This window comes from Rhea americana, unplaced genomic scaffold (assembly GCF_003343005.1).
Source record: "Rhea americana isolate MKP2758 unplaced genomic scaffold, rheAme1 scaffold_7, whole genome shotgun sequence".
Classification (NCBI taxonomy): Eukaryota; Metazoa; Chordata; class Aves; order Rheiformes; family Rheidae; genus Rhea; species Rhea americana.
Window position 1 is genome coordinate 5,747,468 of NW_028186867.1, and position 19,961 is coordinate 5,767,428.

Sequence of the window (19,961 nt, forward strand, 5' to 3'; positions counted from 1 at the left end):
TCAAGGAAAAGGGCACCTGAGTATTCTTAAACAAATTAAAAGCCATTTTTTTTCTTGTAAAGGACGGTAAATGTCTCATTAACTTGACCACAGATATTTGAGAAACCTCTTCAGCCCAATGAGCCTCTCCTTTGAACTGTAATGGTTTGCATATGACGTTGTTAGGAAGAATGTGTGCCTTATTGCTAGCAGATCTGAGCAAATCTGACTTTCATACTAAGACTAATAAGTAATGGAATTAATAATATCTGGTAAGAATGAAAGTCTTTCCCTTCTTGTCACACTGTTACACAACAGCAATAATACTAACTTTCTGCTACTAATAACAGTTTGCATTCTTGTATGGCTTTAATCTGAAGAGCTCGAAATTCTTCTGAAGCAGTAAGACTTCAAACTCACTTCTGTGAAGTTAGACATCTACATAAATAGTCTTATTTTCAGAGATGATAAGTGCTGGAGGACAACAGCAGTTGCATTTTCATGTCTTCTCTTGCACACTGTGCATCTTTAAACGCCTCTCTGAATGTAGGCATCCAGTTTTAGACCGCAGTTCTGGGAATGTGAACATGAGTGTTGAGATATGTAAAACCAGAAATATAAAATTTAATGCTTACATTTCCTCTGAGGTCCATGCTCATGCTTCTAAATCAGTGGTCTAGTTTTACCAGTTCTGATTATTCTTAGTTCTTGTTAGGCTGTGGTTACAATGTAAAGACATCCAACATCACACAGCTAATGCATGCCAAGGGATGACAACGTCCAGGTGCATGGGCTGCTAATTCTTTCTTTCACTTCTATTCATCTCAATAACATCATTTCCCATATAAAGGATGGATGCGATTAATTCCGCCTATTTTTACCCTCCTAAAAGTTTGTGGCCTGTCTAAAAGTAGGGCACTTAGTCTAGATGAGCTAGTGAATTAGGTGCCTAAGGAGGGTGATTTGTACTATTTCTAGATAGTTAGCTAAGATACCTGGGATTATTCACCTTCCAGTGAGTATGGATTGTGTTTGGGTGGTTTTTTTCTTGTTCTTTTTTTTGTCTTTTTCATTGACTGTAGAGGGAGCCGTGGCAATTTGCTTGAACTGCCTGCTTCCCTTGAAGCCGTCTAATTTCCAGGTGAGATGAATGTGCGTGTACAGCAAAAGGAGGAAAAAAATATTACCGTAAAAGAGGCAGCATAACTTTTAGCGGACTTGTGGGAGAAGAGCTGGCTTTGCGGCAGCAAGTAACTTGGGGTGGGGAAAAGCAGACCTCTCTCCGACTGAACTTTGCCTTAATTGCCTGCAGACCTCGYGAGAGCGTAAGGTGTTTAAAAAGGTGAAAATTCATTTTTTTTTCCTTTTTCTTTCCCTGTTTTTTCTGTCTGTCTTTCCTCCCACCGCCGGTGTGCCCGCTGTTGCTGGGCGCCGGGCCGCAGGCGCCGCGAGGCGAGGAGCGCCGGGACGATGCGGGGGCGGGCGGAGGCGGCGGCGGCGGCGGCGCTCTCCGTGGTGCTGATGCTGGCGCTGGGGCCGCCGCGGGGCGCCCTGGCCTGCCCCCGGCCCTGCGCCTGCTACGTCCCCACCGAGGTCCACTGCACCTTTCGCTCCCTGGCAGCCGTGCCGGCCAGGATCGCCAAGCACGTGGAAAGGATCAACTTCGGGTGGGTATCGCGGGCGTGTGTTCCAGGGTCTTTGCAGGCAACCCTGGGACGCTGCGCGCCCGCCCGGGCTGCGTGCCGAATGCTTTGGGTGTATTTTTTTGCATAGAATTGCAGAGGCGGGTRGTTACTTATAGATGCTGTATATCAAGTGCTAAAGTTACTGGTAGTAAGGAAGGAAGTTTTAGTCTAGCCCTCATTTTTCAAAGACAAGTTGCTGTTGTTTTCAAAGAGACATTTGTATTATGGTGTTGGTTCTTATTGGCAAATAGTACATGTTGTCTTATACACTATTGAATCATTTTATTGAAAACTCCTACTGTGCAATTTATACTAAATGTTGAATACTGTACCTGATGTATAAACATGTGTTAGGATAAATTCTGTAAGGTAGCCAGGTAGCGTTTTAGAGCACATTGAGATATATGGTAAAGATAAGCTATTACATTGCCGTTAGAGCCGTTCCTTTTCCAAGGAACTTAAGCTGAGTATAGTAAGACAGCTTATTTTATTTTATTTTATTTTATTTTATTTTATTTTATTTTATTTTATTTTTTAATAAGTCTCCAGCTCATTTTTCTCCACCAGGATATTGTCAACATACATCTATCTGCCAGACTGAGAAGAGAAGGCAGGGACAATTTGCGCACTGCATTTCACAAAGTGTGTAGGGCCATTATAGGAAACAGCATGGTAGGAGGGTCTCAGTTTTCTTCCACTTRACGTCAGGGCTGCCTCCTTCCTTGGTACGAAACCCCTCCCAAAGTGCCTATAAACTGTAACTAATTATGTTATGACTGGTAATAGTGGCAATAGTAGTGATTTGTTTGCTCCTCTGTAGTTTAAAATGTCTCCTATCTGCCACCTAAACCCTGATTTTATTCAGAAAATGTTCTTGTACTCAATAAATCTGAATTATAGCAATCTGAATTTTCATACTATTTTGGGGTCATCCAATCAACTCATAGTCAAATGTCTGAAACTAATACTGGAATGATGCATAACACTGCAATTCCTGCACTGTAGAATGGATATCCAGTTAAGTCAGCTTTATGACATTTTGTAGTGTGAGGGGTATTCTCAATATTATTTCAGGCGAGGWGTTATCAACATAATTATTAGTAGTCCCCACTGAGAAGCTGAAATTACATACACAAAGAAGTGATAGTCAATCTTAAGTTAAACATTCGCAGTACCAAGGAGAGTAATTTAAGCAAGTTCATTTAAAAGTTGTTGCCAAAGAAGCTGCAAAGCAGAGTCACCAAATTCTATCCAGCAGTGTGTTTGTCTCTACTTGGCCTCAAATGTCTCTGTGGGAAACACTTGGTAGGAAAATGAAAATATTGGAGAACACGCCCAAAAATCCATGTCCTTGTTCCCATGGTCTTCAACTCCTGCACTGTCGGCTGTGGAAATTAGTCTTACATGCTATTAATTTCTATTGTGTAAGTAGGTTTCATGTAAAATGAATTTTACTTGTGTTCTCCTGGGAGCGCTCTGTGGCATTTATAGCTAGTTCCCTTGGTGCCACTGAAATGAGGAAAAAAAATGATAAAATTTAAATAACTAAAATCTCAGGAACACTGAGAGCTTTACTGAGAATGTGTAATCTCTTCATTAACTTCATACAAAAGCACCAGGTCTTCTTCAGAATTTAGTAACTTCAGTCTTTCCATCCTTTTAAAGTAATTTCTCCTCTTTTAAGCCCATCTAGTATCATATGTCTTAAATAAATCCTTTGTCTCTATATATCAAGCTGCCACCACCCCTTTTCCCATGTTCAAAAGCATATTCACAATCATTTCTCCTCCGTACATCAACATGATATACCAAGTCATTTTCATAAATTGCTTTCAAAAATAGGATGTAGACATCTAAATTATTTAAGCTTTTTGTAAGTTACTTTAAAATAGCTCTCAGGATAAAAAAGTACGTTATTTGATACTGCTGGCCTAAAAGCCCTTTCTTATCTTTTGTATTTCATTGCTACAAATGACATTTTCTGAGACGTTTCCTTTCCTGAAAAGAAACACTGTTACCTGTCTGATGATGCATTTCTTTCACTCTAGAAAAACTACTTTTAACATATTTCCACTTAAAGATGCTATAGGTTTAAGATTCCTAACTGGAAACACTTTAAGAAAATTCCTTATTTAGAGATGTTCATATGCTCTAAAAGGACTGCTGTTGAAATACGATTTTTTTAAAAAACTCTGTTATTAGCATAGTAGAGCTTTGATAGGACTAAAAATAATAATAAAAAAATAGCCTGAATGTTTACCAATTATCAGCCTTCATATCAATAACAAGGAAAGCATCTAAAAGTATTCCTCCATATTCAAAGTACTTTAGTGTCTCTGTCATTCTCTCTCTTTCCTCACTTCCTCTCTAGAAAGAAAAGTATTAAAAAATTGGGGGGAAGAAAGCTTTAAAATTAAACGCTTAATTTAGAGTCTTCATGCCCAGATTAGCTCATACGTCTAATTTTATGTTTACATGTGGAAAACCTAAATGTAGAACTAGGCAGCCAAACTTAAGGCTTTCATATTGGCAAATAAAACCTAATTTATTAGTCCGGCAAGTGAAATTGATCTGTTTTCAAAAAAGCAGATTTTTTGAGATTTTAGAGATTACTTCTCTAAAAGAAGTTTCCAGGCTCAAATTATATAATTGGAAGGTCAGTTCCTAGATTTTGTGTCATTAATTGATGTAGCCAATTACATATTGTAATAGTAAGTTAAGCAGGTTATGGCTTTCTGCTCCTAGTGCTTTTTGGGACATATCCATTTTTAATGTCCTCTTCCAAATCTTTATTCATTTATTGTTAGATGCTGTTTTGGCAGCGCTGCAGCCCATCTATTTTGCCAGGCTCCATAACATCATTGATTGGCTGCAGGCCACTAATTTATTACCATTCCATAAACTGAGCTGCATGGAAAAACATACTGACAACTGTTAGAACTTAAACATCTATTTATTGCTTTTACTTTTAAATTATGGCTAAAATGGCATAAATTGAGTTAAAAGAAATCTTGATGTAAACATGAACTAAGTATGCTTGGCCTTGTAAAAATGTTTCAGTAACTTCTGGCCCTTYGACAACGCATTAAGATCCATTCAATTTTTCCTGAATGTTAGATTATACTAATTTTACATTTGTGGTTCATGACAGTCATTGCATAAAATGTAACTGCACATGTGATTTTTTCCAGGTTTAACAGTATACAGTCTATATATGAAAACTCCTTTGCAGGACTCACAAAACTGGAATTGCTCATGATTCATGGAAATGACATTGAGAATATTCCTAATGGTGCTTTGAAAGATCTCATGTCTCTACAGGTAATGCTCAGATATTCCTAAATATCACAAATTACAATTCCTTTGAATGACAGAAGACAAAAAATCAGTGTTTTCTTTAATGCTTCGTTTAGTATCAATTAAGGTATCATTTTTTTTCCTCAGATTTCTTGGAAGTTTGGTAATGTACACCCATATCATGCTTCATAATGTCAGCTAATATTCAGTTACATTCTTGTCTGTGATCAGTGCATCATTTTTCAATAGTGTAAACAATATTTGCATGTGGGAGGAAAACTTCTGCATTCTCGCTATTGCACAGCTAATTTAATTTTATTCTCTTTTTTTAGGTTTTCAAAATTAGTTACAATAAGTTGAAAGTCATATCAGGCCAAACCCTTCAAGGACTTTCAAGCTTAATGAGACTCCACATGGACCACAACAGAATTGAATTTATTCATCCAAATGCTTTTAATGGATTAACTTCTCTGAGATTGGTCCATTTGGAAGGAAATTTGCTCCAACAACTTCACTCCAGCACATTTTCAACCTTTATGGTCCTTGATTATTTCAAACTGTCAACAGTAAGACATCTCTACCTATCTGAAAATGCTATTAGGACCTTACCCACAGGCATGTTTCAAGGCATGCCACTGTTGGAGAATCTTTACCTTCATGGGAATCCATGGTCTTGTGACTGCAACTTAAAGTGGTTCCTTGAATGGAATGAAGTTTCTGCAGGTAAGAGCAAAAATATCAATACTTCTTCAACTCGTAATGTTAAATGTCCTTTCTTTGTTCTACATATTTGTGTAGCTTTGTTATTTCCAGAATTGCAGTACTTATACAATGTTTATGTGCACTATTTCTGTTCCTTTACCTTCTGAAAGATAAATGTATTTAAACAGTAGTGCAAAAAGGGAGTGATTATATGTCACTAGCTAAAATTCAATATTCAATATTCAACAGCAAAAGAATTGGTGGTCACATTCAAGATGAAGAAGATAGTAAAGTTTGTAATTGGAAGCTGTTAATGTGTTCCTTTGCACAGTGGTACTGCTTTGGCAAAGGACTGGCAAGTGTCCTCAACCAAAACCTTAGTAACTAGGCACTCTCCTGGGAGCTGAAAGCATTGGATTTAGGAGGGGATGGAAATCATGTTTTCAACTTCCTGGATGAGTCCTCTTTAAAGCTGTTAAGTTTAAAGCTATCATGTAATATTTGGRCATCCTTCTTGTCTGTCTGTGTTTATTCATTGACTGCAACTTCATCTTGTAGGGGAGCCAATTTGTTTTAAATACTCTTAGTGAACACCTACAGTCCTGTTAGTCAGAGGAAGGTGTATCTTTGTTCAGGCTTAGATGTGAGATAAGTTATCACAGGGCTGAGAGTGGAGAACTTCTGGACATGTGCGCAAGCAAGATACTAGACAAATAGTGAATTTTATGATGTCTCTAGATCAGTAGGCCTAAATAAGGGGTTTGGGGAATGTCGCATGACACTCCATGTCAAGTAGCTAAGTGCTTACTGCAGGAGTCCAGGGGTACTGGCATTACACCAGATTTACTGATAGAATATTAAGAGGGAATTGATATTTAATTGCAACTGCAAGTATCTCACATTAATACTGGAGTTGTAAGGTTTATGTAGTGATTTGGAGTCCACGATGATGGGTCTTGTGATCTTAGAATGTGTAATTCATTGCAGTTTTGCACTTAACTATGGCTTAATGCTTATAAGTGTGTATAATATTTGAATGTGTATTATAAGTGTTCCTGACTGAACTGCCACCTGAAGCATCTAAATTTGGCTGTATATTTAACTATCTTATATCTTGATATTCTTACATACTATTCTTGATCCAAATGAGTAGGAGTATTAGAAGTTCTTAAGGTACACTGTAAATTAGAGGCTGAAATATTTGATTAACATTCTCTTTCCTTGCACAGGGATGTTTTGCTGTCATTTTTATTCAATTACATTACTCTTCTAAGCTACAACAGTGATTTTGGACAGGGAAAGGAACTTATCCCTGTCATGTTCATGTATGACAAGATTTGTATCTTTATACAACTATAACCTTGGCTTCTTTGGAAATTCTGTCCCTGACAATGTGGAGTCATAAAATGTTTTTAGTGCTGTTTTAGTGATCACTTAAAAGTTCTTCCGACCAGTACAGCAACTGCCAAGTTGATTATGTGCCAGTTCTGTCATGAGAAGTGCTTTCCTTGTCTTTGAAACATCATGTTTCAATTTGCAAATGATAGACTGGTTCGGTTAAAATCTCCATTTGTAGGAACTTCTGGTGCAAGTAGATTTGTCAAACAGACAAAGCATATATTTTTCAATTAAAAAATAGTTATGAAGTTTTGCCAAGTCTTCTTTTCCCCTTCTCCTAGCCTAGCAAAAGCCTTATAAGCCACCCTTATATTGTTCACTSATTCAAAAATCCTTCATTTCTAAGGAGTGATCAACATGACACTTATACCTGGAATAACTGGGATGCATTTTGTTTACATTGTATTTCCAAATGAAATTTGTAAGGCAATGTTTGACATTATAGTAAGAGAACAATGTAAACATACATATATGTCTGTTATTTTGTGGACAAGAGTCTTTCTAGCATTGATAGAAGAAATGAGTCAAAGGTATTGTTGCTGTTTTGTTATTATTTCATATTTTAGCACTCCCTCTCTGTTTTAGTCTTTATTTTATCATTACAGAGATTAGAGGTTCTGTAGAGGTCAGGGAAAAAAAAGTGGTATTTTTACTGCTGGCAAATACAGGAACTAATCAGCAGATTTTGGTAGCTGCAGTAGTATATTTTGTGTATTGTCAGTACAGATGTTAAGTTATAAACAGCCTGATGGAGTATTTAATGAGCCTATCCAGCATTTCTCAGGTAAATGCTACATTTTGAAAACTGAGTGGATGTAGTCCTCTTCAGTTTAGGTCCACAACTTAGATGAGTAGGTTCTTAATATGTACATGCTGTTTTTTTGGACACAGCATAGTTTTTTTTTTTTTTTTTACTGACTTTTAAAAAGTAGCTCTAGACCCTTCAATTTGGGGGCATTTTCTTCAGAAGGAGGAAGCATTCAAACCTTTCATTAAAGACACAGGAAATCATGCTCACTCAGTTTAAAAATCAGGCCCATTCAAATGTGGAAACAAAGAAATGCTGATTTAAAAACCTGGTCTTATAATTCATGCAGTATAATGTGTTCTTTTGTGCAGTCATTTGGCTCTCTTGAGAATTGTCTAACTGGTTATTTCTGGTTAATTCAGGCTCTTATCTGTCTTTTGTTTTGTTTTGCTTGCAGGTGTTTTAAAATGCAAGAAAGACAAAGCCTATGAAGGGGGACAGCTCTGTCCTAAGTGCAACAGCCCGAAACAGCTGCAGAAAGAAGATATTCAAAATTTGAAAGATATTTCCTGTAGGAAACCTATTATTCAGTCCTCGCTGAGACAGAATAGCAGCACTCAAGATGAAGAAGATAGTGACAATTACGAGCTCCCTCTGGAAGAGTTTCAGTCCTCTCCATGGAATATTACTCTGAATATGACCGATGAGCATGGCAATGTAGTTCACCTAAACTGTGAAATCAAGAAACCAACAGACTCTACTAGAATTCAGTGGAGTCAAATCCAGACTCAAGAAATTGATATAAATGCTACAATTTCACTGGATTTTGAATGTCCAATGAATCGAGAAAACTATGAAAAATTATGGAAGCTCATAGCTTATTATAGTGAAGTGCCTGTCAAACTGGAGAGGGAGCTTATGCTCAGCAAAGAGCCTAAAGTAAGCTATCAGTACAGGCAAGGCTCAGATTACGATGCTCTTTACTACACCGGTGTCAAAGCTCAAATACTCTCTGAACCTTCCTGGATAATGCAACCTCTTATAAATATACAATTAAACAGACGCCAAAGTACAGGGAAAAAAGTAGTGCTATCTTTTTTTACTGAGTTTTCTCAGACAATTCATACCAAAGACACTGGGCAGCAGAGAAGCTGGGTTATGATAGAGCAAAATCAGAGCATGAGGACAGCACAGAGTGTGGTGGAAGGTTCAGATTGTCAGCTGAGCTGCAATGTGAAAGCATCTGAAAGCCCCTTCATTCAGTGGCTCTTTCCAGATGGAACTAAATTGCAGGCACCATTTAATCAGAAAGACAGTAGGTTTTCCATTCTCAGTAGTGGCCAGCTAATAGTCAAAGGAGTGAGTTATACGGATGCTGGTCTGTACTATTGTATTGCCCAAGTGAAAGATGATGTGGACATAATGGCTTACAGACTTTTAGTGCAGCCACCATCTATTCAGCCAGCTGATTCAGAAGTAGTAAGAGTTGAAAAAAATGTTGGAGATCCAATAGTTTTGCCTTGCAGTGCAGTTGCAATCCCTGAGGCACAGCTGAGCTGGATTCTTCCAAACAGTCGGGTACTCAATGACTTGTCAAACTCATCAAAAGGATATATGTTAGACAATGGTACTTTGCTTATTCCAAAAAGCCATGTCAGTGATAGTGGCCATTACAGATGTGTGGCTGCCAATCTGCATGGATCAGATCAACTTACTATAAGGGTTATGGTAAATAAAATGGTGTCTGACAGGTCATTTAAAAGGGTGAAACTAAAAAAGCGTCCAAGTTCAAAAAGTTTAGCAAAAGCAAGAGGACGGGTAGTAGAGGATGGAGAGGGATCAGGGGTAGGAGGGGTGGATGACTCCTCTCGAAAAAAGAACCACCTGAAAGACCGAGAAATACCCTTTAAACAAAGAAGTGACCAGGTATCAGACACTCAAGTTAAAAGAGGAAGGAAGGGCAGAAGGAAAATGAAAATCTGGAAAGGTACTGATAGAATCCAGGACAGCAATGTTGCAGAAGGCCGAAGAGTATTTGAATCTCGAAGGAGAATTAATATGGCAAACAAACAGATTAATCCACAACATTGGGCTGACATTTTGGCAAAGGTCCGTGGGAAAAATCTTCCTAGAACAACAGCAACAGCCAGTTCTTTAACAACTGCACTGTCACCAGTCATGCAGAAAACAACTCCAGTCCCTCATCCGGTAGCAAGCCCACCTCCTGCTCCAGAGACAGCAGCTGATGTGGTAGATTCTTCTGCTGATGCATCACCTCTGGGTGTAGATGAGTCGCTCGTTGTCACTGTTTCCCAAAGCACTGAAATATTTCCAGCCCAATCTGTGTTAGTAAGATCAGAAATGGAACTCTCCTCTGACAACAGAGCTTTAGAAACACCTGCAAGTAAATACACTGTAGAAACCCCTATATCAGATCCATATTCTACTGCAGTCTCTGCAACTGTGCAACCCCAAAGTCAGCAACAACTTGACATCAAGACTGATGATTATTCAGCTCTACTCAAAGAAAATATCCATGCTGTCACTGAAGAAACTCTAACCCAACAAATAGTAACTGATTTCCCTAAAATTCAGAGCAGTTTGTTCACAGTGGAAAATGGAGCTACAACTATATCTTATACATCAGAGAACAATTCGGCTTTTGCTGAGCTACCACTTGACACTGCTGTCCTGGCTGAATGTCAGACTGTAGATTGTCATAGCATCTTGGAGACAAGTGTGAAGTTAGATGAAGTGGACCGCATGGGTGTTGACAGCATAATTTTCACACCTTCTGATCCGGGCAAGATCATCTCAACAGATTTTACAGCAACTACTGTCATTTCTTCATCTCTATCTCCATTTGTTACAGAAAAGAGGAATGACTTGATAGACCAGCACACAGAAGTATCCACAGGTCAGACTAAAACTGCAGACTTAAGCACAAATTATCAAACTGTCACATCCATCAGTGTCCAGAGCAAGGAAGAACCAGAGACTCAGAGGGATACAGTGACTCAAGAAAGCGTTTCCAGCAGCTATGCAAGGAGTTCTCAAGGAACAGACCACAGAAAGCTACCTGCACCAAAACCAGATCCCACACTCACTTTGACAAGAACTAATGCTCCTCATATACAAGCAGAGGGGATAACAACTGCTGCTTCCATTGGCAAATTGACCACTTTGGCCACAACAACAACTCCCTATAGAACAACAACTGCACCCTCTAACTTACTTATTACTCAACATGCTAGAAAAAGGCCGTATGGGAGAAGGAGACTGAGACCAAATAGAATCCGGCAAAGACCAAAGGTTTTTCCCCCTTACGTTTTAACCACAGAGGGAATGCCTGTCATTCCAAGAACATCTAAAGTTAAAGCTGTTACGAAAAGTGTCTCTGCAACTCTTGATGATGATCATAAAACTGATGTCAACATGCATACTAAAGAAAAGGAGCACTTGGAAGTTATTTCTTCATTAGTTACTGATCCCATTGTCTTAGAGGAGGTGACCAAAATCAGAGAGGTGGTCATAAGCTCTTTTTCTAGGCCTACTGCTTCTCCACCTGAAACAAAGCATGTGACACTTCCTACTGCTCCAGAAACCTTGGCACTACCAGTCACTACACTTGCCACAACTTTATCGTCCTATGTTGGACATAACACAATTCCTACAACAAGGTCAAATGCACCTCTGAAACCAGAGCAAAATAGCATACCAACATACCACTTACTAGACAATGTGTCCAAAGGAAAAGGTGCTAAAATTACAGATAGTAAAGCAGAACAATCAAGGACAACAGCTTCTCCTGAGCATATGAACATCTTGATGTCATCTAAAAAACCTGGTTACCCAGAATCTCAAGAAAAATCTATCCTTTTTGACTCGGAAATTGTGGCTAATGACATCACTACTGGAGCTTTCAAGCTGATGAATCCCACAGTGACAGACTTAAGCATTCCTATTGGCACAGTGGAAGTTTTTGAGGATCCTTCAGTTTCAGAGGAGCTGCAAAAGCCTGCAGTATCTTTAAAATCATCAGCAATAACTGAGCTACCTCAGCAACAAGAAATTACGACTTTGTCCTCCTCCTTCAGCACAACAGAAACACAAACTTTTCCACTTACAGAAACTAAGAAATTTGTTAGCATTCCGTCTCAGACAGGAACAAGAACATCTTCCCTGAATGAACCAGAAGCTGTGTCACATGTATTTCATCATGGTCCTGTCATGCAGACAACTGAAAAGCCTCCAACCACACCCATTGGCTTTAGCCAGTTTACAAAACTTGCTACTCTTCCCCCATCCATTTCAAGCACTTCACACCCTTCTGTTTATTTTAACACCAAGGGTAGTAATGCCTTCAATCAAATAAGGTTTCCAGAGACAAAACAAATTGAAACAGACAATGATAAAATGACAGTGAGCTCAGGACAGAATGCATACCCTACTCTGTCCGCCAGCCAAAACAAGATTAGCATACTGTCTAAAGAGGAGCCATTCAAAGAGACATATAGTAGCAGGTCAAACAACAGTTTATTGCTAATTCCAAACCTTCCCCATCCACCAGCTGGAATGATACCAAGCTTAAACCAAAGACTACCTGTTGTACCTCCAAGGCATATTCCAGTAAGAGGTACAGTGAAGCCTCCCTATATTATAACACAAGGCTCATTTCGTTATTTTGTAACACACCAGCCTCTTCACTACACAAATAAACCAGAGATAACAGCGTATGCAGCACATACCATCCAGGACAAAAAACTCACTGCCTCTCAGATAGACGCAACAGCCACAACATCAGCCACTCCATTTTATAGGACAAATCCACTCACTACAAGCAAGTTTGGTAATCAAGGTCAGAACACATACAATATTAATTCAAGATTTTTTGGCAATAACCACCTCCCAGATAACAGAGGTACAGCGGGGAGACTACCAAGTCAAGGGGTCCCCTATCATCCCAGTTCCAGAATGGTGTTCCCTCTCAATAGAACAAAGGTATTCCCTCACTTAGGAGTGTATCCCAGACCAGTGGTCCCCAGTCAACTAACCCCAGGAGACATAAATGAGAAGAAAATTGACCAGGCCTCACCGACTAAGATTACAGTGCAGAAAGCTACAGCTATTGCATTGCCTCCGTTGCCACGCACCACAACCACCGCATCACCACTGCCAGCAATTTTGAAGATTACCTCTCCAGCCTTCCTGTCTCAGCACACAAGGCCACATATATCCACTACAGTTCAACCTTTTAAAAGTATCCATAATCACCATGAAAAAGCTCCACTTGTGCCTTATGTGAGAGGCATAATGCCACAGAATTCCACCATAATTCAGTCTCCCACCAATTTCAAAACTCCTGGAGAGAGACCTAGAATTATCACAAAAGGGCCTCACAGCATATCCATCCTTGCTGAAACAGATGCTTTTATCCCTTGTGATGCAGTAGGGGAACCCAAACCTTTTCTTACTTGGACAAAAGTCTCTACAGGTAAGACACTGAAAATTATGTTCTTCCACACAATTTTAAGGATTCAGACACATGGATTCTTATAAGAAATGCAGTACTGTTGTAGGAATAGTTCAAAACACTGAATAATACTTTTAAGTAATAATACGTTTTGTCTATTTAATCTATTAGTGACTAATTGTTATAAATAAAAATAGCATTACGATATTTTTGTAGTAAAAGAAAGCCTCTACTATCTAATGTGTAATTTGGATATTGATGTGTTTGTCCATCTCCTTAAGGAAAAATTAAGAGAAATTATATAAAGATTTTATGGAAATCCCAAAGGATATAGCTCTTACACATTCCCACACTATACAGACTTGCAAGCTAGTATAGTTAATTTTGCAGTAGAAACTCAGACCAATCTGAGCTGTGGAGAGCATCTGAAGGCATAATATGACTCATCTGAAGTTGTAGCTGGTGTTAAGTGATTTTGGTCTAAAACTTCTATCAGCCTTTTTCAAAGCAGCAGTGTATGCCTTAAAAACAAAACCTTTGACTTTCTATTTCTTTCTTTCCTCTCACCTTCCCAGGTGCTCTAATGACAGCCAACACAAGATTACAAAGGTTTGAAGTCTTGAAAAATGGCACCTTCGTTATCCGAAATGCTCAGCTTCAGGATCGTGGGCAGTATTTGTGCACTGCTCAGAACCTGCATGGCATAGATAAAATGATTATTGTCCTTACAGTTGTAGCCCGCCAGCCCAAAATTCTACTTTCTCGCTACCGAGATGTCACGGTATATTTTGGAGACACTGTAGCACTGGAGTGTCAGGCTAGTGGAATTCCAAGCCCACATATTTCATGGATTTTCCCAGATAGGAGGATTTTGCAGAGAGTCACCACCACAGAAAGCAGGGTAATGCTCCATGAAAATCGAACCCTGTCTATCAAGCAAGCAAGTTTTTCAGACCGAGGAGTGTACAAATGTGTAGCTAGCAATGCTGCAGGAGCTGACAGCATTGCAGTGCGGCTCCACATTGCAGCCTTACCGCCTATCATCCAGCAGGATAAACAGGAGAACATTTCCTTGCCTCTTGGTAGCAGTATTAACATCCACTGCAGTGCCAAAGCAGCACCTTTTCCCAGCATCCGTTGGGTACTCTTCGATGGCACGCAAATTCGACCATCCCAGTTTGTCAATGGGAATTTATTTGTTTTCCCCAATGGAACTCTTTACATTCGCAACGTCTCTCCAAAGGATAGTGGGACCTACGAGTGCATTGCAGCAAACATGGTGGGAGCTGCCAGGAGAATAGTACAGCTTCATGTGAGAAAGAAAGCATCTAATGCCAAGATCACTGGAAGTTCTCCTCAGAGGACCGATATAACATATGGCAGCATTCTGCGTCTGGACTGCAGTGCTTCTGGTGACCCCTGGCCTCGGATATTATGGAGGTTGCCTTCTAAAAGGATGATTGATTCCCTGCACAGGTAAATTACTATTTGAGCTGTTACAGCTAAGTTGCAGTTTGGATGAACTTAGAGAAAAGGTCATTCATATCTGTACCAATTTTTCTAACTTCAGTGGATCCCTCAATCCTTAAAAGAAGAATTTAAAGTGATACCAAAAGATTCCAAGTCATAACTTATCATMATTTGTTTGAAAACAATAATACTTCTGAAAAATCAGCTTCAAATATAAAGGATAAGTTGTCACTGTATGTTTTTTACAGCTATTTTGTAGCTATAGTAGAAAGTCCAGAGGGAAAAGTTAAGATATGCATCTCTTGTGCTATTTGCTTTATAACACCTAATTGCATAAGTAAGAATTTGCATAGGATTGCATAGGTACCTGCTTTTCCCCAAGAGAAATGGGATCACAGAATTTTGTTCTATCCATTGTACAGGTCATTGTATACTATCACAGTAGGACAGTAAATCACATTATAATCATTTATTTTAAAGAAGCACAGTCATTTTAATATTACTGTGTAAATAAATAYTAACTTGTAGTAAATAAATCACATTGCATATAGATACTTAAAAAAATTCTCCAGTGTTTGTGAAATCAAGTAAAATACTGATTTTCAAGAAGAGCAATAACTATCCTAAGAGTCTGTTCTGAAACTCAGTTTCTGCTCTATAAATTATTCATTTGTCACTCTTTAAGCATATTAGATAAGAAATGTATTCACATTACAATGCTCACTTAACAGCAACTTTGCACATGAGCAGAATTTTGCATTTGCTTTTTATTATTTTTCATTTACTTTTTGATGGTGAATAGCTTGGATCATTTAATAGATCTGATCATTTAATTATCTAACTCTAGCAATGCTATGGGCTTTTCTCTGTACAGTGGAGTTGTTGATTTTTTTTTCCAGTTTACACTGAATAATTCCTAAAACCTGATTTTGCAGTTCATGTCCTGTTCTCTTCTCTTTCCTCACAGTAGYTTGGAGACTAGAATCAAAGTGTTCAGCAATGGAACTTTGATTGTCCATTCAGTCACCGATAAAGATGCAGGAGACTATTTGTGTGTGGCCCGCAATAAAATTGGGGATGACTATGTGGTCCTCAAAGTGAACGTGATGATGAAACCAGCCAAAATAGAACATAAGAATGAGAAGAACCACAAGGTCAAGTATGGAGGGGACCTGAAAGTTGACTGTGTAGCCACAGGTCTACCAAATCCTGAAATCTCTTGGGGTCTGCCAGATGGCAGCATGATTAATACCTTCATGCAGTCAGATGACAGTGGTAGCCGGACGAAGCGCTACGTGGTCTTCAACAATGGAACCTTGTATTTCAATGATGTTGGGCTGAGAGAGGAAGGGGACTACACCTGCTATGCTGAGAACCAGATTGGGAAGGATGAGATGAAAGTGCGKGTCAAAGTAGTGGCTGAGCCTGCAACTATCAGGAACAAAACATATGTTATTATTAATGTACCCTATGGTGATGTTGTCACTGTAGCATGTGAAGCTAAAGGAGAGCCCACTCCCAAAGTGACTTGGCTCTCCCCAACAAACAGGCCTATTCCTGCCCTATCTGACAAATACCAAGTATATAGGGATGGCACCCTCCTCATCCAAAAGGCCCAAAGATCTGACAGTGGTAACTACACTTGTGTAGTGCGGAACAGTGCTGGAGAAGATCGGAAAATAGTCTGGATCCATGTTAACGTTCAACCTCCCCAAATCAATGGGCATCGCAATGCAATAACGTCTGTGAGGGAGACTGCCGTAAGGGACAGCCGGAAACTTATTGATTGTAAAGCTGAAGGCATCCCAGCTCCACGGGTCTTGTGGGCTTTTCCGGAAGGGGTAATCCTACCTGCTCCCTACTATGGGAACAGAATCACTGTGCATCGCAATGGTACTTTGGACATCAGAGGGGTGAGGCAGACAGATGCGGTGCAGCTCATATGCATTGGGCGGAATGAAGGGGGGGAAGCGAGATTGATTGTGCAGCTCCTCGTCACAGACCTTTTGGAGAAACCTTCCTTCAGAGACCCTATCAGTGAAAGGATCACTGCTATCGCTGGGCATAGTATCAATCTGAACTGCTCTGTCCAGGGGAATCCCGAGCCCAGCACAAGCTGGATCCTTCCCAACGGCACTGAAATCCCCAGTGGCAGCCATTTGCACAGATTTTACCACAAGAAGGATGGGATTCTGCACATCAGTGGTCTCTCTGCAGGAGATGCTGGAACTTACCGTTGCACAGCCAGAAACCCAGGAGGTTATGTGGAAAGGGTCGTCTTCCTGAAGGTGGGACTCAGGCCAGAAATTAGCAACCAGTACAACAACCTGGTGAGCATCATTAATGGGGAAACTCTGCAGCTCCACTGCATCACCCAGCCAAATCTACGGGCACAGATCTCCTGGACACTGCCCAATGGGATGGTCTTGGATGCACCCCAGGCTGTGGGTCGCTTCTCTCTCCTGGAGAATGGTACACTGACAGTGCGTGAGGCTTCTGTATTTGACAGGGGCTCTTACCTGTGCAAGGTGTCCACAGAGTATGGCACTTCTGTTATGAATGTGCCTGTCATAGTGATAGCTTATCCACCACGGATCACCAGTGAGCCAGCACCCGTCATCTATGCCAGGCCTGGAAATTCAGTAAAGCTGAACTGCATGGCCATAGGGATTCCTAAAGCAGAAATAACATGGGAGCTTCCAGACAAGTCACATCTGACAACAGGAGCTCAATCTCGTCTGTATGGAAACAAATTCCTCCACCCTCAGGGGTCATTAGTCATCCAGCAGTCTACTCAAAGGGATGCAGGCTTCTATAAATGCACTGCTAAAAATATACTAGGCAGTGATTCGAAAACAACCTACATACACATATTCTAAACACTAAAACAATTGCCTTTGCCTGGATACTAATGTCCAAGTCACTGCCAAGCAAGTGCAACAAGGAAAGTACTGTTTACAACAGAGCCAGGAAGGCTGAGAGCAGGAAAAAAGAAAAATAAAAGAAGAAAACACAATGGAATTCATTCTGTTTTCATACAAAATGCATTGCTTTTGTACTCAACATGATATTACTTTCCTGCAGTAGAAGGAGGCAGTAGATGTATTTAAACTGAGGGGACTAGCTTGTTGGAAAAGGTCTCTAAATTGTTAAGACAATGTAACGTGTTTTTTTCATGCTATCCAATAGCACCCGAGACCTAAAGTACTCTTATTCTTGTCAATAGTCCAAAGCTACTCCTTGTTTTAACAAGCACCTTAAAAATGCCAAAGAAGTATTAACTGTAATAAATGAGCTGCAATGATAGAAGTGCTTTAGTGTTTTGTTGGAGAGACATAATTTTCTTTATCCCCTGCGATGCTTTTACATAATCTAACTTTATAGAGTATGATTACTAACCTTTTATGATCATTCTTCTATCAACTCTTCCAAATCAAAGACTAATTTAGCAAATAAAAGTAATCTATTTTTAATAAAAATAAATTCAGACTTTAGGTACCATAACATATGAACAAACCTTTTCCAGCTACTAAGGATGCTTCAGTCAAATTCATTCATTATATATTTTATATATATTTTTAAATCAGACTATGAGACTAGAAAGAGTAACAATGAACTTGGTCTCATTTTATAAATTATTGGTCTTTACAAGACTCTGATACGTAACAGTGTTTTATAATGTTAAGGTCACTATACTGTACATTTTATAATAAAAAATATTTTCCAAAAATTCTATTCACTGTGTTTTCATTTTACTTTAAGAAAATAGGCTAGTCCAAACACTGAGTGTATGAAGTTATCTAGTAAGATAAAGTTATATTGTGTTACACATACTTTTTATCTCAATAAACATGATTTCCTAATAATTAACTTGGCACTTCCATTATGTATATTTTAGAATACATTTGCAAGTCTAATACTTTTCTTGCAGTCAAGGATGGTTTTTTTGGTAGTGTCTACATATCTTTATGTGTTTTATCAAATACACTGTTCAAATCGTTGCTAAAAGAAGCTGAATGTGGCCATATTTTGAATAAACAGCTACAGTAATAATTATGAAAGAGTGAACTCTACTTTACAACCTAAAGCTTCTCTGAGATATTCCTGAATTCTTAAAGTTCTCATTGCTCATAAATCTTATGCTCTTGTTTTAGAACTAGTGAGAAAAAAACATTCATTTTGACCTTCTCTATTTATTGGTTGGAATGTAGAAAGAAGTAATGCAAAAAGTTTTTCAGGACTTTCCTTTTGAAAAAAATACAAGCGTAATGATTTTTTTACTTGACAAATTTATACAGTTTAGGAAAATTGTAACCTATCGCAGAATACGTGTTTATCTTGATGGTAAACTGAACTGAACTACTTAAGAAGAAAGCATTTGAATAGTAAAAGGACACTGACTCAAACTAGGATATTGCTAAAGAGACAAAGGACATGGATTATGTGATAGAGTATTTTATAAAATTTCTTTTTAAAAAGCCAGTGCAAGGTAAAAAGTTCTCTTCTTTAGCATTAGAAACAACTATGCATGCATCTGTGTTACTGGCTTAATTAAATAACAATTAAGTCTTAGTTAGACAATTAAGTCCTAAACCCTCCATGGTTTAAGTACTTGGGCCTTAAATCAGCAAGGTCAGACATGTGCCTAACTAGCTGGCAGGACTGGTGCTGCTTATGACAGTTGAGAATGAAGAAAGGGAACAAGTATTCAAAGTTTTTAACTGGATCATTTATATGCTCTGTTTCTAATACAGCTATTTTCCCTGTACAGGTCACAGGTTATACATCTTTAGTTACTTTACTTAATTTATAGTCGTTCTCAGAAAATCGTAATATAAATTTTAACAATAATACATCTTTTTAAAGGGTCTAAAGTCAGCATTTTGAGTTTGTAATAAGAATCATGTATTTTTATTCGTCTCTCCAGTCATCAGTTAACATGTATGTGAATTTAGAGATATTCTTGGATGCTGAATAACTTCCATATATTTCCGTTAAGCTGAACGATTTTTTATGTCAAATAAAATACAATTCAAAATCAAACATTTGATTTGTTGGGATCAAATGAAGCATGTGATAATATTTTACTCTTCCATCCAGAATCTCCACTAATGCCAGTGGTAGTTTTAGAGGCAGAAGAAATGAAAGATTTGGCTCAGAACATTTTCCTTATTCAGATCAAGACTTACATGCTTGTAAAATTCACTCA

At 38.8% G+C, this 19,961-nt stretch overlaps 1 protein-coding gene across 4 annotated transcripts in view; it reads left to right on the forward strand.

Annotated features, from left to right (window-relative positions):
* Window positions 1–18,482, forward strand: part of MXRA5 (matrix remodeling associated 5) — a 20,094-nt gene extending 1,612 nt beyond the window's left edge. The window contains exons 1-7 of one of the 4 annotated variants that reach the window (XM_085321539.1): window positions 7–1,120; window positions 1,422–1,646; window positions 4,856–4,985; window positions 5,294–5,684; window positions 8,267–13,303; window positions 13,858–14,758; window positions 15,720–18,482. In XM_085321539.1, the coding sequence (XP_085177665.1) occupies window positions 1,450–1,646; window positions 4,856–4,985; window positions 5,294–5,684; window positions 8,267–13,303; window positions 13,858–14,758; window positions 15,720–17,631 (8,568 nt within the window). In that variant the 5' untranslated portion in view covers window positions 7–1,120; window positions 1,422–1,449 and the 3' untranslated portion in view covers window positions 17,632–18,482. Of the gene's footprint in view, window positions 1–6; window positions 1,647–4,855; window positions 4,986–5,293; window positions 5,685–8,266; window positions 13,304–13,857; window positions 14,759–15,719 lie in introns of those variants that run through there. The other 3 variants (XM_085321536.1, XM_085321537.1, XM_085321538.1) reach the window with 3 other exon arrangements.
* Window positions 18,483–19,961: the final 1,479 nt, after the last annotated feature.